The 17,547-nt window shown below is 46.6% G+C and overlaps 1 protein-coding gene across 1 annotated transcript in view; it reads right to left on the reverse strand.

Moving 5' to 3' along the window:
• Positions 1 to 7,048: 7,048 nt before the first annotated feature.
• Positions 7,049 to 17,547, reverse strand: part of MTRR (5-methyltetrahydrofolate-homocysteine methyltransferase reductase) — a 47,404-nt gene continuing 36,905 nt past the window's right edge. The window contains exons 12-15 of the mRNA XM_048515567.1: positions 17,352 to 17,470; positions 12,156 to 12,248; positions 11,437 to 11,604; positions 7,049 to 8,225 (exon numbers count right to left, since the gene is read on the reverse strand). Of these exons, the coding sequence (XP_048371524.1) occupies positions 8,081 to 8,225; positions 11,437 to 11,604; positions 12,156 to 12,248; positions 17,352 to 17,470 (525 nt within the window). The 3' untranslated portion in view covers positions 7,049 to 8,080. The remainder of the gene's footprint in view (positions 8,226 to 11,436; positions 11,605 to 12,155; positions 12,249 to 17,351; positions 17,471 to 17,547) is intronic.

Consider the following 17,547-nt stretch of genomic DNA (forward strand, 5'->3'; position numbering starts at 1 on the left):
GTTCCAGGGGGCCAAGTAAGTTGCTGTGTGGACAGCCTGGAATCGCCCCCCACTGAAGGGAACTGAGTCGATCTTAGCTCCCTTCTGTAGTGCGGAAAGCCCCACTGGCAGAGTGGTGATTCCCCACTGGCAGAATCGACTCAGTTTAGTACTAGGTTCGACCCAGCAGCTCCCCACTGCCACTGAGTTCATCCTTGTTCTGTCCCAGTTTTGTCCCCCTCAGAACTGGAATTTCTGATTCCAGTTATGAAGTACAGCTTCTTCCTTACAGCTACATGTGACTTACTGGTTGGGTTTTCAGTGCAAGAGACTTCTGAGGTGGTTTGCCATTGTCATGACCCTGGTATCCCTCAGAGGTCACCACCTGGAGCTTGGGATGAAAGCAAGGTTTGCAGATGACATCACATTACTTAGGGTGGTTAAAACAAAAACATATTGTGAAGGGCTCCAAAAGGAATTCTCCAAACTGGAGAAATGGGCATTAAAACGGCAAATGGGATTCTGTGTGAGCAAGTGCCAAGTAATGCATATTGGGACAAAAAAAATTTCTCAGTTTCACACATACACTGATGGGTTCTGTTCTGGCAGCAACAGGCCAAGGAAGGTTGGGAAACACTGCATTAGAGAAAAGAAGAATGGTTGATTTTGATTTCTCACCCTCCCTTCCTCAGGGGCACACACTTGTTCCCCAGCCTAATCTGACGGCTACAAAAGTTAAGGGTGAAATTCCTCTTTCCGGAAAACAGGCAACTTCCCCATATACCTTATCTGGCCTCAGGGACTCAGCAATGCACAGGGAGGGACAACTGTGTTTTAAGAAGCAAAAGGCAGGTGATTTGATTTGGATCAAGATCACGCACAACAGAAACTGGATTGGGATTGGGGTGCTGTGTGGTTTCTGGGCTGTCTGACTGTGTTCTAGCAGCATTCTCTCCTGACGTTTCGCCTGCATCTGTGGCTGGCATCTTCAGAGGATCTGATAGTAGGAATGGAAAGCAAGTGGAGTATATATACTGTGAGGTCAAAAGGTGAGGCCCTCTGAATAGAGTAGCCTGGCATGTGAGTCACAAAGAAGTCTGTAGCCTGGGAGTAACAATGAAGATAGCAAGGTCAATAGGTGAATGGATCTGAATAGAAGTATCCTGGTCTTTGTTCCCTTTGAGTGCTATAGTCTATAGTTGTCCTGTGTTTGTGTGGAGCAACTATAGGACAACTATAGACTATAGGACAACACAGGACGACTATAGTTTGTCAATTTAATTATGTGTTTGTGGACAAATCGACAACAAAGACTCCCTGGCATTTCACTCAAAGCTGTCATGACTTAACCCCCCTCCAGTTCCACAGTGGAGGAAAGGTGTAAAACTACAGCACGCAATACCAGAGGTAGAAAGAAACATCAGCTCTTACAGCTTCAGTGACAGAACACAACCTGGCATTCATTTTTATTCACTTCATGGCATTAGCATGACCAGCAGCTCCTTGAAACGAGAAGGTAAGCATTCCGTAGTTATTCATCTCTGCAATTTGAAACCTATAAACCATCAAAACTGAGCATGAGCAGCTTTTTAAAAAATAATTCAAAGGAGGGAAGTAAAATGAAACCAGGAGAGCAGAACCCGCATTTGCGAAGGTGACCGGACTCTTCCTACCTCCTGAACCTGATGATGACCTTAAGCAATATCCAGTTGTAAATCTAAAGGGCTTGTCAGCTGCTCCTCTGCCCCGGTGCTCTTAATGTCGGCTGACCAGACAGTCCCGCCTTCAAACAATTTGTCCCGCGTCCCGCGTGTTTTTTGAAGTGTCCTGGTTTTTTTAAGGCTGCTGCACTGCCTTCTGGGGCGCAAGGCAGTGCGGCAGCCTCCCGCTCGCAGCTGCAGGAGCGCATGGCCTTCTGGGGTGCTCCCGTTGCCCACCCTGTGACAGGGCGGGAAACGAGAGCGCCCCAGAAGACAGTGCGCTCCTGCGGCTGCGTGCACGCACGTGAGCACACGGCCACCCGTCCAGGTTTACAAAGGTGACCATCTGGTCACCTTATCTTAATGGCATCATGGTCTGGTGGTGAAAAGCATAGGCGAAGCTACAAGGGGATGGGGAGGTGCATTGTGCCAGAGGCATAGCTACAAGGGGACAGGAGGGGACGGCGTGTTGCATTGGGCTCGCGCCTGGGGGTGGGCAGCAAAAATTTCAGGTTTGTTTTTTATATTTTTTACTGTTTCTCAGTTTTTGGCCTGCAGGGGGCGCAGTTTTTAGACTAGCAGCACCAACATTTCAGGGAGTTTTCAGGGGACTCTCCTGATGATACCACCCAAGTTAGGTGAAGTTTGGTTCAGGGGGGTCCAAAGTTATGGACTCCCAAAGGGGGTGCCCCACCCCCCATTGTTTCCAATGGGAGCTAATAGGAGATACACTGGTTTGTATCATCAGGAAAGTCTCCTAAAGATACCCTGAAATGTTGATGCTGCTAGCCTAAAAACTGCACCCCCTGCAAAAGCACTAAAGAATACAAAAAACACAAACTAACACGGAGGGGGCAGCAAAACTCAGATTTTGCACGGAGCTCCATTTCCTCTAGCTACGCCTCTGCATCATGCACCAGGCACACACCTGGGGGGGCACTGAAAATCCCCCGCAACCCCCTCTCGCAGTACTCCCACTTACCTTAGCTCTTAGTTCTATTCAGGCTGAAATGGGCCCTTGTGGGAACTACACTACCCAGGAGACCTTGAGAGCCCTAAGGTATCCTGGGTAGTGTAGTTCCCACCTAGGCTTCAGCCTGAACTGAAGCCTCTTTTCAGCCTGAAACGAAGCACTAAAGTAAATGGGGGGGGGGGGCGGGGGTCGAAGGCAGCGAGTTTGACCCAGCTACCCCTCTGGTGAAAAGTGCAGTCAAGTCTCAGCCAACTTATGGGGGCCCTGCAGGGTTTCAAGGCAAGAAACATTCAGGAGTACTTTGCCATTGCCTGCCTCTGCATAGCAACCCTAGATTTCCTTGGTGGTCTTCTGTGCAAGTAACCATCACAGGCTGATCCAGAGGTGAGATCCAGCAAGTTCTCACAGGTTCCCGAGAGTAGGTTACTAATTATTTGTGTGTGCCGAGAGGGGGTTACTAATGGGTGATTTTGCCACGTGATTTTTGCCTTAGTTACGCCCCTCCTCTCAGCAGTAGCGCGCAGAACTTGAAGCAGTCTAGCAGGAGGTGCACCGGCGTGCGTGGCAGCCCGCGCCTGCGTGCATTCGTTTCCCGCCCAAGGACCGGCGCAGTGGCTGCGTCTTTGCCACAGCCCTGCCCAGGAATGCCCCGCCCCCAGAATGCCTGGCCACGCCCCCACCCAGCCCCATTGGCGCTACGCCACAGTTTGAATCCCACCACCATGGGAACCTGTTACTAAAATGTTTGGATCCCACCACTGGCTTTATCAGGAAATCTATGAACTGCCAAGCAGTTGTTTGCTTGTTGGTTTATTTAATAAAGCAGTGGTTCCCAACCTTTTTCCACTCATGTAACCGCCAGTTTGCTAATGAGAAGTTGCACAATGATGAGCTCCGTTCAAGGCCAGATCAATTTCTTTTAAAAATATATTTTAAAGGTTTTTTTAAACAAGTCAACCCCTTAAATATCTAGTGTTGTGTTAAGAAGTGTTTAAGTGGCTGACTATGGAGTGAAGGAAGCCAGAGAGACACTGAGGGAAATACTCCCCCAACAGCTAAACAATTGAAAATTGCTGATTTTTATAACACCCAAGTTCCCACTTGTGAACCACTTCTCCGCTTTAATGGATAATGATAATGAAAGTGAGGATGGTGAGGTGGCCAAACGACCTTGTGGAAATATAAATAATACAGAAGAGCTTAAAAACATCAGAGAGGATAAGAACATCGCTGCGCAGGCTACCAAGCTGTGAGACCAGCCAGTCTGCTCTTATACCGTATATTGCAACTTATTGCTGTAACAGTTGAGCATATTTACAAGGAGTTAAGGATACTCAACTGCAAAATGGATTCTATCATCAAGGAGCAGGAAGAGAAAAGGTTGCTGAAGCAGAGAGTTTATGAAGTAGCCCTGGGTAAAGCACTCTTTAAGGAGTCTACCTTTCTTTTCCACAAAATAGGCAAATCCTCGCATTTGGTGTTTGTTCCTAATTAAGTCTGTCTGACAGTTTGCAACTATAGAGGAACAACCCCATCCTGGAACACCATACAGCTTGGTAAGAGGCATTTACACATTCTGTTAAAGAGAGAAGTGAAACAACTAGATCTTCATACAGTGGAAATGTTGAATTTCGGAAACTGTCCAACAAGAGTCATTTTAGGTTTTCACTCAGATCGTAGTCCCTTAACGCTTCTGCGCTCGAGAGCCCAACAAAAGGCATTTGTTGAAAGTAGGGTTTTAAGTAGAGTTTTACAGGTACATCTTACAATGGCGATTAACTTTTAATCTATGTATTAATTAATGTAAATACTGTATTGATGGTAATGATTGACTGTAAGATGGGTTTTTATACTGGTCATTGACCGTAAATAAAAATTATTCTTCTTATTCGCTCGTGCAAACTTGGCAACCCATTTCTCTAAAACTGTACCCCACATTAGCAAACCCATTATATAATTTTGTTCACACCCACCCCAGACTTTCTGGCACATACCCCGGGTTGGGAACGACTGTAAAGGATGACACGCTAGGTTTTCCTGACCAGGTGGCAACCACATAACGCAGACATATAAATAGTTAACAAAAACTGCTTGAGAATGTTAAAGTATTTATTGGAGTCTCAAGGGTCGAATCCCCACTACTGTCTTAGCCAGGTTTCAGAACACAAACTAACCAGGTTTGAGGGACGACTTCCCCATTGCTTGTGTGGCAGATTCCGTTTCTGGTGCTCGTTCTCCACGTTAATCCGCGTTACGGCAGGACCTGGTTGCAAGTGGCACAGACCCCATTGACACGGTTCAGAGCTAATCCAAGGGGAGGGATGAGGGTTGAAACCCTGACTCGTTTCCCGCCCTGGAGTGTGACGTGGAATTCGGGCAACCAATCAGCGCTGCGATGCACGTGCAGCCTTTCCTTGGTTTCATTTTCGCTTTTGCGATTGGCCAGCAGAAGGGGATGCAAACGTTAAACAGTCAAATGTGTAACTTTGAATCATTAATGGTTCACATAGGTAACGATTAACTGTTTGCACAATTAAACATTAAACTTTTACAAGTTGGTTTTTTTGATCACGCCCGTACAATGTATGTTTCCGCAGTAGGAAAAGGTTCCGTCCCATCAAGGCACGCCAGCCAATCAGGTGAGACCGGCGAAGCGAGCTCGCCTGGTAGTGGGGATTGCTAAGAGTTCTGCAACTGGGTGTGTCTGCTGTGTGCTCACTGCGGTGGGGAGGGAGAAACTCCGATGAAGAGGACACAATGAACAGGTTTGGATCTGTGTGCAAATTTCAAGTGGGGATACGACCAAGATCTGGGCAGGATCTCAGCCCAATTCCAACTGTACCAATTTAGTCCTGTAACATGGGCTGCCAATTTCCAGGTGGAGCCTGGAGTTGTCTTGGAATGACAACTGCTCTACAGACTACAAAGATCACTTTCCCTGAGAAAACTAAAGCTCTGAAGGACAGACTCTCAGGTATCACGTCCCAACTGAGCTATCTCCCCTCTTCCGACTCCGCCTTTCCAAGCTCTGTCCCAAATCTTCAGGAGCGTTGGCAAAATGCGCGTATTGCTAGGGAGCCATGAACTGACTTTTAAGAGCTGCAGATTTTGTTTTAGGATTACTTTTAAAAACAGATGTTTTAACGAAATCTAACAATTGGTAATTAAAAAAAAACCTTTCTAATCAATTCACCTTGAAATTGCAGTCGCAGATTGTAGCAGCAAACAAAAAAGGGTTTTTAAAGTCACCAATTGTAAGATTTCTTCAAAAAGTAACCTTAAAACAAAAGCTGCACCTCTTAAAAGTCAGTTCATAGCCCATTAAAAAAAACAAAAACAAAATTCAATCAGGGAAAAATTGAGGCAACTTGTTCTAAGGCAAGCATTATAGACACAATAGAATGGCAGCAAAATATTTGTCTGCCACACACACACACACACACAGAGAGAGAGAGAGAGAGAGAGAGAGAGAGAGACCATTTTCACCCTGGTGGCATTCAGCTTAACATAATGGAACAATCCTAAGCAGGTCAGCTTTTTAAACGGGGCTTCCTCACAAAAAAGTGTTCTTGGACGACAGTCCTGGCTCATTATCATTTCAAGTCAGCAAAGAACAGAAATATATTAATTTCACCGTTGCCCCCGCTGGTCTCTATGGAGACAGAACAAAAGTAGTTATTCTTCTGGATATACGCTGAGGCAACAGGAAGGTTTTATTCACTGCAACCCGACGCCTTTTGTTTTAGCAGCCGACTAAAAATAATTCTTGTTCGGAAATTTAGGAATTACAACCTAAGAGGCCTGGCCTGAACCCGTGCTTTAAATCTGCCTCTCGCGTGTGATTAAAAAAAATGCTTCCATCTAATGCAACCCGCAAAGATTCCAACTTCTTGATCACCACATTTAATCAGGTTTTAATTCCACGTGAATCAGAAGAAATATTTAAGAGGCTTTAACAGTCCTCTCACTCTAATTTTCCTCTGCACTCGCTTGGCATTCTGAGGTAGGAGAATGAGGACCTGTGAGAAGTATTCATTAAGAACAAATTGCCTGGCCTTCCCTCTTCCAGTAGATAAGCAACACCAATTGTGACTATAGGCTAGATCAGTGATGGCGAACCTTTTCGAGACCGAGTGCCCAAACTGCAATGCAAAACCCACTTATTTATCGCAAAGTGCCAACACGGCACTGTAACCTGAATTCTGAGGTTTTAGTTTAGAAAAAACAGTTGGCTCTGAGGCGCGCGTTACTTGGGAGTAAGCTTGGTGAAGCAACTGTGCAACGCTTCGAATGGTTGAATCATGACCCTAGGAGGGTTTACTCAGAAGCAAGCCCCATTGCCAGCAACCAAGCTTACTCCCAGGTAAAGGATCTTGCCCAGGCCAGCCTAGGGGTGTTTGGAGGGGTGATTTTCCAACCCCCTCCCACATGATGAACTCTGTGCACGTGTGCCCACAGAAAGGACTCTGAGTGCCACCTCTGGCACCCGTGCCACAGGTTCGCCACCACTGGGCTAGATCCAGTCTCCTACAAAATCAAGCAAGTACACACAAAAAATCTTTCCTACTCCCTTCTTACTCTAGCAGCCCCTTTCTGAGTAGCTGGGGAGCGGGGATGGGGACCTTCCAAAACATTGGCATGCATTAGGGACTGTACAAACAGGGGATTGGTCAGCAATATCCCCCTTCCCATATTATGTCCTTTTTGTTTTGTTTTTGTTTTATTTGTTTTGGAGGAATTTCCCAACCCTCAGCGAAGGTTTTTCAGGTTCTGCTGGGGAAGAAAGTGAAGATGGTCTTTCACAAACTCTCTCAGGCTCCTTCCGCACATGCAGAATAATGCACTTTCAAATTGCTTTCAGTGCTCTTTGAAGCTGTGCGGAATAGCAAAATCCACTGGCAAACAGTTGTGAAAGTGGTTTGAAAACGCATTATTTTGCGTGTGCGGAAGGGGCCTCAGATAGCTTGACTTCAGCTCCATAGCTTCAATATATCACAAAGGCACTCAGCCAAATCACTGCAGGAGAAACACCAACATGTGGGGGACTAGATATTTCCTCAAGTTCTTCAGCCTTAAACCAATTCATCTTCCAATGCAGGAAGTGTCTATATGTAAAAAGGCCCCGATCACAAATTTTAAATCTTTATCACGAAAAAAAACATTGTGGGAAAAACTGCCGTCCCCGAGGTTTCTTTGTGAAGAACGCTTGTGCAAAAACGCCTCTGAATTGTGCAGGCATGAATATTTTTAACTGGGACACGACGGGGCTCCAAGTAGCAGATGAGACAAAATAAGTGTCAGGGTACAAATCAAAGGTTGTGGTTTAAAGGAGGTGACGATTGAAAGAGCTGTAACTGAAGACCACAAGCTGCCTCAGCCTAGATCAACACTGCCAACTTGAGAGAGAGCACAACGGCGGTTCTGATTCTTAGGCCCAGATGTCCTGCAGGTATCTCTTCTCATCTCTTAACGTAGCCAATGTTTTCAGTGCTCCCAGTTTATCGTCTCCTCTCTCAGAGATTAAGATATCCGCTAATGTATCGTTCACCTCTTTAGCCATGTTCTTCGCATCCCTGAAATAGAGACACAGGGGAAAAAGTTAACAACCAACTCTAGTTTTGTCGAAGGCTTTCACGGCCGGATTCAACTGGTTCTGGTGGGTTTTCCGGGCTGTGTGGGGCTCCCAGTACTTAAAAAATGGACTGATAACCCCACCCGCAATACAATGCACTTAACCACACCTTTGAATAGCAAGTTCCACCCAAACACTTAATGATTGGTTCCCCACCCTGGGACATGGACAATATACCCCACTAAACTTTCCCTTCTCATGTAGGCCCTTTCCGCACAGGCCAAATACAGCGCCCTGGGGACGGCAAAAATGCTGTCCCCAGGGAGTTGTTCGCATGGGGGGCGTAGCTGCTTCGCAGCCGTGCTGCCCTCGCTCCTCCCCAGCGGCACAAAGCCGCCATTTTCCCACCTCGCTCCCCGAGCAAGGTTTTTGGAAAACGGTGGCTTCCAGCCGCTGCCAGGCGAATGGCAGCAGCTGGAAGGTGCCATCCCTCCCCCCCTTGCCTGATCGACCTACTTTCTCTGCGACCGTCTGCCGCGTCGCCGAGGCCTGGGGACACGCCCCCCTGCACTGTGACTTCGGAGCAGTCGCGCAGGGCAGGGTGGGCGTGTCCCCTGGACTCGGCAACCGCCGGACGGTTGCAGAGAAGGTAGGTCGATTGGGCGATGGTGCTCCGCGGCGCTGTCTTCCCTTTCATTACCGGGACCATTCTTGCGAACAGTCCTGGGGGGGAAGGGTTGGGTCGGCGTCATGCACACCGACCCAACCCCCAGCGTGGCCGTGCGGAAATGGCCTTAGACACAGTGTGAAACAGACTTTTCTCTGTGATACACCTCTGCAGATGCCAGCCACAGATGCAGGCGAAACGTTAGGAACAAGAGCCACCAGACCACAGCCACGCAGCCCGGAAAACCCACCAGAACCAACTAACTCTAGTTTATTTGCTTGCCTACAAACTAGGACACGAAACTACAGTTTAATCCTGATTGAGAATCCTATTTTCCAGGCAGGAAAACCATCCCCACTGTGTTGTGTCAGCCAAGTGAGATGGAGCATGAAAATACAGTTTGGTCCAATCCAGGAAGGCATGTGACAGGAAGAGGTCACCAACTCGCTGGAGTCTGCTTGCATCATCTGAATACAGCCTAGCATTCTTGGAGTGGTCAGATGTTTACCATACAAAATTCTTAACTGGTTAGAATAAGACCTTCAGAAAAATAGAACAGTTAGTTGCTACCTAACTTAGGGGTAATGGCCATGCTGGCAGGGGCTGATGGGAATTGTAGTCCATGAACATCTGGGGCTCCATAGGTTGCCCCCCCCCCACTGAAAGCTGTTCCCTTCCAGGAGGAGTGATGTTTGAAGGGATCTAAGCATCAGAAAAAGAGTGTTCTTTGGCACCGATTTCTGGAGTTGCACTCAGCTGAAATCATTACTTTTTGATGAAATACAAACTCCGATAAGGCTAAAGGACTGCGACTCTCACGGCTTATGAGACTAGTCTGGAATAGGAAAATGTTCTCTTTTAGTGCAATCACCCACATGATCGCTCCAAGAATCCCCAATATATGAAGTTAATAAATCCAGCCACAGTTCAGCAATTTTAATGTTCCACCAATTTCAACGGCAGAGACTTAAACAGATGCTTCAGCACTTTTCAGTCCCACTGACTGGCAAATTAGCTTTGTCAAGATTGTGCCTATACAGATATGCAGCTCAGGTCAAACGTGCCTTCCTGCATGTTAAAGTTGCATCCACGTGTGCATTTTTCTGATGCATCAGATTAGGAGAGACGGGGTTTCTAGCTGTAGGGCACAAATCGAGCCTTCTTATTTGCAGCTCAGTTCTCTTGCTCGCCTGAACTTGGACCCCAAATTATATTTTTTATTATATTTTATATTCAACCCAGTCCCAAAACAGACTGTCGTGTGTGGGCCGGGGCTCAGTGGAAGCACCTCGGCTTTGAACGCCAAAGGTCCCCTGGTTTGGTTTCCAGCTTAAAAAGGATTTGGTCGGAGGTGATGGGAAAGACCTTTACAAAAGACAGGATGGGCCTTCTCTGTTTGTTTTGCTGGAATGTGTTTTTATTAGTCTTTAAAAAAAAATAATTTCATTACGAGATTATGACAAAGTCCAGGAAAGTGGAACACAAATCCAGCCAAGAGACCTACAATATTCTTAATACCAACCATTGTGAAGTTGCTGCTTAGCCTTGGAAGGTTTTTGTCTGACAAGGTTGGCGGGACGCCCAGATTGGGGAGTGTTTCTAGTAGCTGTAGTTTCTAGTATCTGTATCTTCTGTTTCCTTTGCCTGTCTGTGTGAAACTGTTTCAATGTGGTTTTCGGATGAGAACTACAGGTGTTTATCTAGCTTTGGCGGGAACTGGTGAGGTGCCCGTAAAAGAGGCTGTTCATACGTTGGGAGGTCAGTTCCCGCATTGCTTGTGATCGACTTAGAATGCCAGCTCAATAAAGAACTTGAAAACTTACTTTTGGCCTGGACTTTACTGGACTGATCCATATAAACAATATTGATAGCATAAAATACAAAATGCTTTTCTGGCTACACCTTCAATAAAACGTACTAAGGGAGGCACGGAACAAAAACACACGAAGGAGGAGAGTCTGGATTTGTACCTGGCTTTTCCCAACAGTAAGGAGTCTCAAGATGGCTTACAAACTCCTTTCCCTTCTTCTCCCCACATCAGGCGCCTTGTGAGGTAGGTGAGGCTGAGAGAGTTCCGAGAGAACTGTGACTAGTTCAAAGTCACCCAGCAGGCTACATGTGGAGGAGTGGGGAATCGAATCTGGTTCTCCAAATTAGAGTCCACCGCTCTCAACCACTACACCACTTTGATGCCCTATATCCGTGGTGGCAAGCCTTTGGCACTCCAGATGTTATGGACTACAATTCCCATCAGCCCCTGCCAGCATGCTTATATATATATATGCTTATACATACTTATATATATATACATGCATGCTTTTATTGATTCTTCGTAAGCTGAACTGAAGGGACACAATCTTTCATTAAAAGGCACTTTCTGTATTCTGCCCTGAGTGGTAGCTGGCCTCACAAATAACAAATATAATTCCCTCTCAGCACAAATAGACTCTCCTGTTTCTTTCATTTGTCTGTGTTTTGCGCTGCTCGTGAAGGTTTGTATAAATAAGCAGTCACCCTTTCCACAAGTTCTTGCAAAAGGACTCACCCGCACACGTACAAATATCCTCTCTGCTCCAGCAGAATCCTGGTAACGTCTTTCGAATAAAGTCGAAGATGGTCTTGCACATATTTCGGAGCAGCTGGAGGGTCTCTCGAGAAAGAAACCTTCAGGTGAGTCAAAGTGCCGTGCTCAACAAAGTGCAGGAGCTCATCTCTGGAAGACAAAGCCGAGGGTGGGAAGGAGGGCTTGCAACCTCCTTCCCTTCCTGAAGCCACAATGGACAACAGACACCTCGTGAGGGAGGTGGGGCTGAGAGAGTTCCGAGAGAACTGTGACTAGCCCAAGGTCACCCAGCAGGCTGCATGTGAAGGAGGGGGGAGTCAAACCTGGTCCGGATTAGATGAAGTACTAACAAGCATAAGAACATAAGAGTGAGCCAGCTGGATCAGACCAGAGTCCATCTAGTCCAGCTCTCTGCTACTCGCAGTGGCCCACCAGGTGCCTTTGGGAGCTCACCTGCAGGAGGTGAAAGCAATGGCCTTCTGCTGCTGCTGCTCCTGAGCACCTGGACTGTTAAGGCATTTGCAATCTCCGATCAAAGAGGATCAAGATTGGGAGCCATAGATCGACTTCTCCTTCATCAATCTGTCCAAGCCCTTTTTAAAACTATCCAGGTTAGAGGCCATCATCACCTCCTGTGGCAGCATATTCCAAACACCAATCACGCGTTGCGTGAAGAAGTGTGAAGAAGATAACAGACTTACTGGAACAAGTAATCTTTGTCCTTTGAGCGGCAGCCGAAAAACAGCCACGTCTCTCCAAAAGTCCATTCTTTGTGGTCTTCCTGAAGCTTCTCTCTGATCAACAAACAAAGAAAAAACCAAACAACTGAAGCCAAGGCTGAGAGGAGGCCGTGCTAAAAAATAAAAAATCAAGGAATCAACATTCAGCCTCATCAAAGCCCATATTCCACGTCTCATTTCTACAGATCTGCACTTATTTTCTAGGATGTGCATAATTTACATAATTTATTCTAGTTGAAAAGCCTTCTCCCCTCACTGTGTACTTTGACCTTTCGCGAAACACCAACCACCACCTCAAGACTTTCCTTGCTGCTGCAACAGAGTTCCGCAGGGCCTGTAAGACCGAATTGTTCCACCGGGCGTTTGGAGAGGCAGGCCGCTGATGTACGCCCTCCTCTTCCCCTTTCTAGATCCTGGACCCCAAATTTTTATGGGGCCCAGGGTGGGTTTATGAAGTTTTACGAAGTTTTATGCTGGATGCCGATGTAATTTTGTTTAATCCGCTGTTTTAAATGGGGTTTTTAATGTGATTGTTTGTTATTGTGTTGTTCACCGCCCAGAGCCCTTCAGGGGAGGAGTGGTATATAAAAATGATTATAAATAAATAAATTAAATAAATAAACAGCTGGGGGGAAGCATAAGGACTAATAAAAGGAAACACTTCTTCACACAACGTGTGATTGGTGTTTGGAATATGCTGCCACAGGAGGTGGTGATGGCCACTAACCTGGATAGTTTTAAAAGGGGCCTGGGCAGATTTATGGAGGAGAAGTCGATCTATGGCTACCAATCTTGATCCTCCTTGATCTCAGATTGCAAATGCCTTAGCAGACCAGGTGCTCGGGAGCAGCAGCAGCAGAAGGCCATTGCGTTCACATCCTACATGTGAGCTCCCAAAGGCACCTGGTGGGCCACTGCGAGTAGCAGAGTGCTGGACTAGATGGACTCTGGTCTGATCCAGCTGGCTTGTTCTTATGTTCTTAACAGCCGCAAAAGCCGATTACCCTCAGGACATTAAAATCAGGCCCCAGCCAGTGCCCAATTCTGCCTTGGTGGGGCTTGAGGGCGATGGCCTTGGTGTATTGCATAACTTTTACGGCCCTGGCCCCTGCCTGGTGGAACACCCTTCCTCCAGCTGTCCGGGCCCTGCGGGATCTTGGTGAGTTCCACAGGGCCTGTAAGATGGAGCTGTTCCACCGGGCTTTTGGAGTGTCTGGCTGCTGATGTGCCCCCTCCCCTCCCGCCCCCTCCCCTCCCGCCCCGCTACTCTAGTTTCCTGTACAGGGGTCCCTTTACCACCTATGGGACCCCTCCCCCCCCCTTCGGGAAGGTTTTTAATATGGACTTTGTTGCCAACGCTGTTTTTATATGTTGATCACTGTATTTATTTTAAATGGATTTAATTGTATGTTTTAAATTGTTGTTCACCGCCCAGAGCCCTTCGGGGGTAGGACAGTATAAAAAACTCAAAAATAAATAAATAAATAAAAACTCCCTACAATTCAGCTCCCAGTTCTTCTATTTATGGGCCATTTCCTCACAAGTGGCCTTTTGTACAACCTAAAGGCTGCCCCCCAGTGTGTCAATGTGAATGATCCTTATGGGTAGAGCAATGGACCAGGATATATACAAAGGAACAGGGAGCAGGATTCTGACGCTGCAGTCAAGTGCTCACAGGCACAGAGAATCCCAGGTGACTTGAACTCCCCAGTCAGACGGGCTTCTGCATCCATTCCAAAGGAAGGGGCAATACTCTACATGCAAAGCAATGCACGTTATTTGTCCCTCTACTGAAGAACTGGGAAAGCCCACAAATGCAGCAGTTGCACCCACGCAAGGCAGAGCTCCAGCACGCTTGCTCCTCAGAGTACAGCACAGCCAAGATGCTATGCCCTTTGAAAATGGCCACCAGCGGCAAGGCCATGCACTCAGCCAGCCACGTTTTGTGCCATGCCACAGGACATGAGAGCACGTGGCTAGATGTGTCAAAATGGCCTGAAAAATCCCAACTATTTGTAAATCTTTTGGGGGTCTACATCAGAGAGCATTATTTTCAGTGACCTGACTAGAAACCAAAATGTTGTCTGCACTGATTTAAGAATATAATCATAAAAATCCTGAAACTAGAGTACGGTGACCAGACGTCCCACTTTTGGCGGGACAGTCCTGTCTTAAAACAATTTGTCCCGCGTCCTGCAGGTTTTTTGAAGTGTCCCGATTTTTGGAAGGCTGCCGCACTGCCTTCTGGGGCGCAAGGCAGTGCGGCAGCCTCCTGTGCACGCAGCTGCAGGAGCGCACTGCCTTCTGGGACGTTCCCCGGTTTCCCGCCCAGAAGGGAGTGCACTCCTGCGGCTGCGCGCGCATGTGCGTGCGCAGCCACCCGCCCACCTGCCTGTCCCGGTTTACAAAGGTGACAGTCTGGTCACCTTAAACTAGAGGCCTTTGTGAGCCTGCAGGCACCTTTGGTGGGAGCAATCACAAAATGTCAGCCGGAGGAGGAGATAATGACCACAAAATGGCAGGGAGTTACGCTATCCACAACTCTAATAGTAACTCTTCAACATTACAGGCAGAAGCCCTGTTCAACAGAATGCTTTTTAAAAAATCTCCACAGCCAATCAGATCTGAGCCCTTTGGGGGAGGGTGGTATATAAACTAAAGATCAGATCAGATCTCCAGTGGCCAATCAGAATCCCTGCAACGCAAAAGCCCCATCTGGCCCCGCCTATTTTCTGAAAACACTCGGTGGGCAGGAATCCCACCTTTGGGACCCCAATTTCAGCAGACAAGAAGACTGGATATCTTCTCCTGTTGCCTCTCCTCCAGTCATTGCTAGTTAGAAGCCTGACGTTTCCCTTGGATTGCCATTCCCACCATGTACACCGCTTGACATCCATGCAGCACCAACAGTGACATCAACATGCTCAAAACCTTTCCGCAGTAACTGCATCAAAGTCGAGGACACCTTTAATTCACGGCTGTCAGGAGCAGCCTTTCCATCAGTCACAATAAAGGCCATTGCAATAATATGCAACAAATTAGACATGGCAGCTTGTTAAACCTTACAAGCGCTCATTACGAGCACTTACAATATCAAATCTGTTCCTCCTCGGTTTTCAAAGGTAGCTTCTGGCTGTCCTAGTAAATGTTTTTCCAATAATTTATCACCCAGTTAAAAAAAAATCACTTGGCATTGCAACAATTCAATTTCATGCTTCAAATTCACTTCCTTTCCCCGATTCTCCTTTCTAAATATCAAACCAAGGCACCCAATTGACACTTCAAACTCAGAAACACACAAATGGGATTCTGAAAGATTAGACTGAGGGGTTTGAATCAAATATTGAACTTCTTTGGCTCCTCGGCAAGTGTGTACCCAAAAAAGCTCGGCTGCCTGTTGTGACTGAGAGGCTGCCTAAAAAAACAACACAAGGCAGTCCAGTGCCATCAAAAATAAATAATGCCTGACCAGGAGACAAAAATAATGCATTAGCAAAAGAGTCTTACTGAAAACGAAGATTGCTGTAAATTATAAAAAGTGTGGGGTATTGTATTTTGCCTCCCATATTTCAGGATCGTGTAACCCCCATGCTCAGAATGGGTTGACCCAGAAAGGGGTGGAGACTCAAAGCTGCAGACCTCATGTAGTTTGGAGGAGACAAGGCTACCAGACTCGGACCTTGGGTTTTTTTTTAATGTTTGTAATGGGTGAGAGTTCTCCTGGAAACCTTCATCATGTTGAATCCTGTTCATCAAGCCCTTGGAGTCTTCAGGAGCCAACCCACTTGCAAAGAAGAATTGGACTTAGCAATATCAGAAGACTGTAACTAGAAGGACTTGAAATGAAACCTGAACAGGACCTTGAAGCGTGATGTTAAATGTTGATGTTATATGTTATATGTTAAGAAAGTAAACCATTTTGTTTTTAAAATTTGTTGTTGCAAACTCATTCCAAATTCTGCCCCACAGAACCCACAGTTAGAGGTTACGATCGCAGTCATGGAATACAATTTTATTTTTATACAAAATTTACGTCCTGCTTTTCTGCCCTCACAAGTGCCACCAAGGTGGGTAACAAATTAAAACATACATTATAAAACCACATTTTAAAAACCATTATCCTCCCCCCATCTATATCCCCCCCCACACATACTCTCACATGAAAATCATTACAATTAAAACCGGAGCTGAACTACAAAGGCATAAAAAACAACAATTAAAAGATGGCAACAAATGGGAATAGAACAGACTCCTTAGGAGAGAGTTTCAGCGTTTGGGTGCCATGACTGAGAAGGTCTACTTTATCCCAGGGGGTGGGGGGTGATCTGTGAGAGATATTGCTGACATTTGTTTGGTAAATCTTCTGATGGGGTGATTTGTGAGAGATTTATATGCTTAAAAGTTAATTTCCTCTTGCACTGGCTTGGAGCTGTTTCACAGGCCAGCCTACCTCACAGGGCTGATGTAAGGACAAAATTAGGAAAGAGAGTTGATGGGGAGAGAGCCATATATGTTTTGCTGGGGGTGGGGGGTGATCTGTGAGAGATATTGCTGACATTTGTTTGGTAAATCTTCTGATGGGGTGATTTGTGAGAGATTTATATGCTCAAAAGTTAATTTCCTCTTGCACTGGCTTGGAGCGGTTTCTCAGGCCTACCTCAGCTGTTTCTCAGGCCAACCTACCTCACAGGGTTGGTGTAAGGACAAAATTAGGAAAGAGAGTTGGTGGGGAGAGAGCCACGTATGTTTTGCTGGGGGTGGGGGGTGTTTTGTGAGGTGGTGCAAAAAATCATTGTTTGGTCGTGGTGGGGAAGGGTGGCCGCCCATACCCGGGGGAGGGGGGGGCTCCAGTTTGCATAGATACACCTCTGATCCCAGTGCTTGTACTCAAAAATATCTTTCCTGTTTTTTGGCAAGCAGGGAAAGGAGCCTCATTTCTCACCGTCTGCCTGTACAGTCTAGGCACCCAGAATGCAGAAATATCTTCTGCACCGATAGTCCGGCTGCCCTCACCATGGGAACACCGACTGCTGGATCTTTATCCTCTTCTTACTGATAAAGGTCAGTTTGAAGATTTCACTTTGGTGTTTTCCTGGGCTGCAAACTAGTTCTTCAAGCTATGCCTTCAAAAAAAAAATCTAATAGCGAAGTACGTACCGATGTTGTAAGAAGCCCATGAATGGAGCAATCCCAGTTCCTGGGCCCACCATGACGAAAGGAACTGAGGGATCATCCGGCAAGTGGAAAGTGTTGATCAGCCGAGAAGATATGGAGATCTAGATTGCAGTCAGAAGTAATTAAAAACATTAATGAAGCAACCTGGTAGGCCCAAATTACCTGTCATGCCTGACCC

The sequence above is a fragment of the Sphaerodactylus townsendi genome, linkage group LG14 (assembly GCF_021028975.2).
Source record: "Sphaerodactylus townsendi isolate TG3544 linkage group LG14, MPM_Stown_v2.3, whole genome shotgun sequence".
NCBI lineage: Eukaryota > Metazoa > Chordata > Lepidosauria > Squamata > Sphaerodactylidae > Sphaerodactylus > Sphaerodactylus townsendi.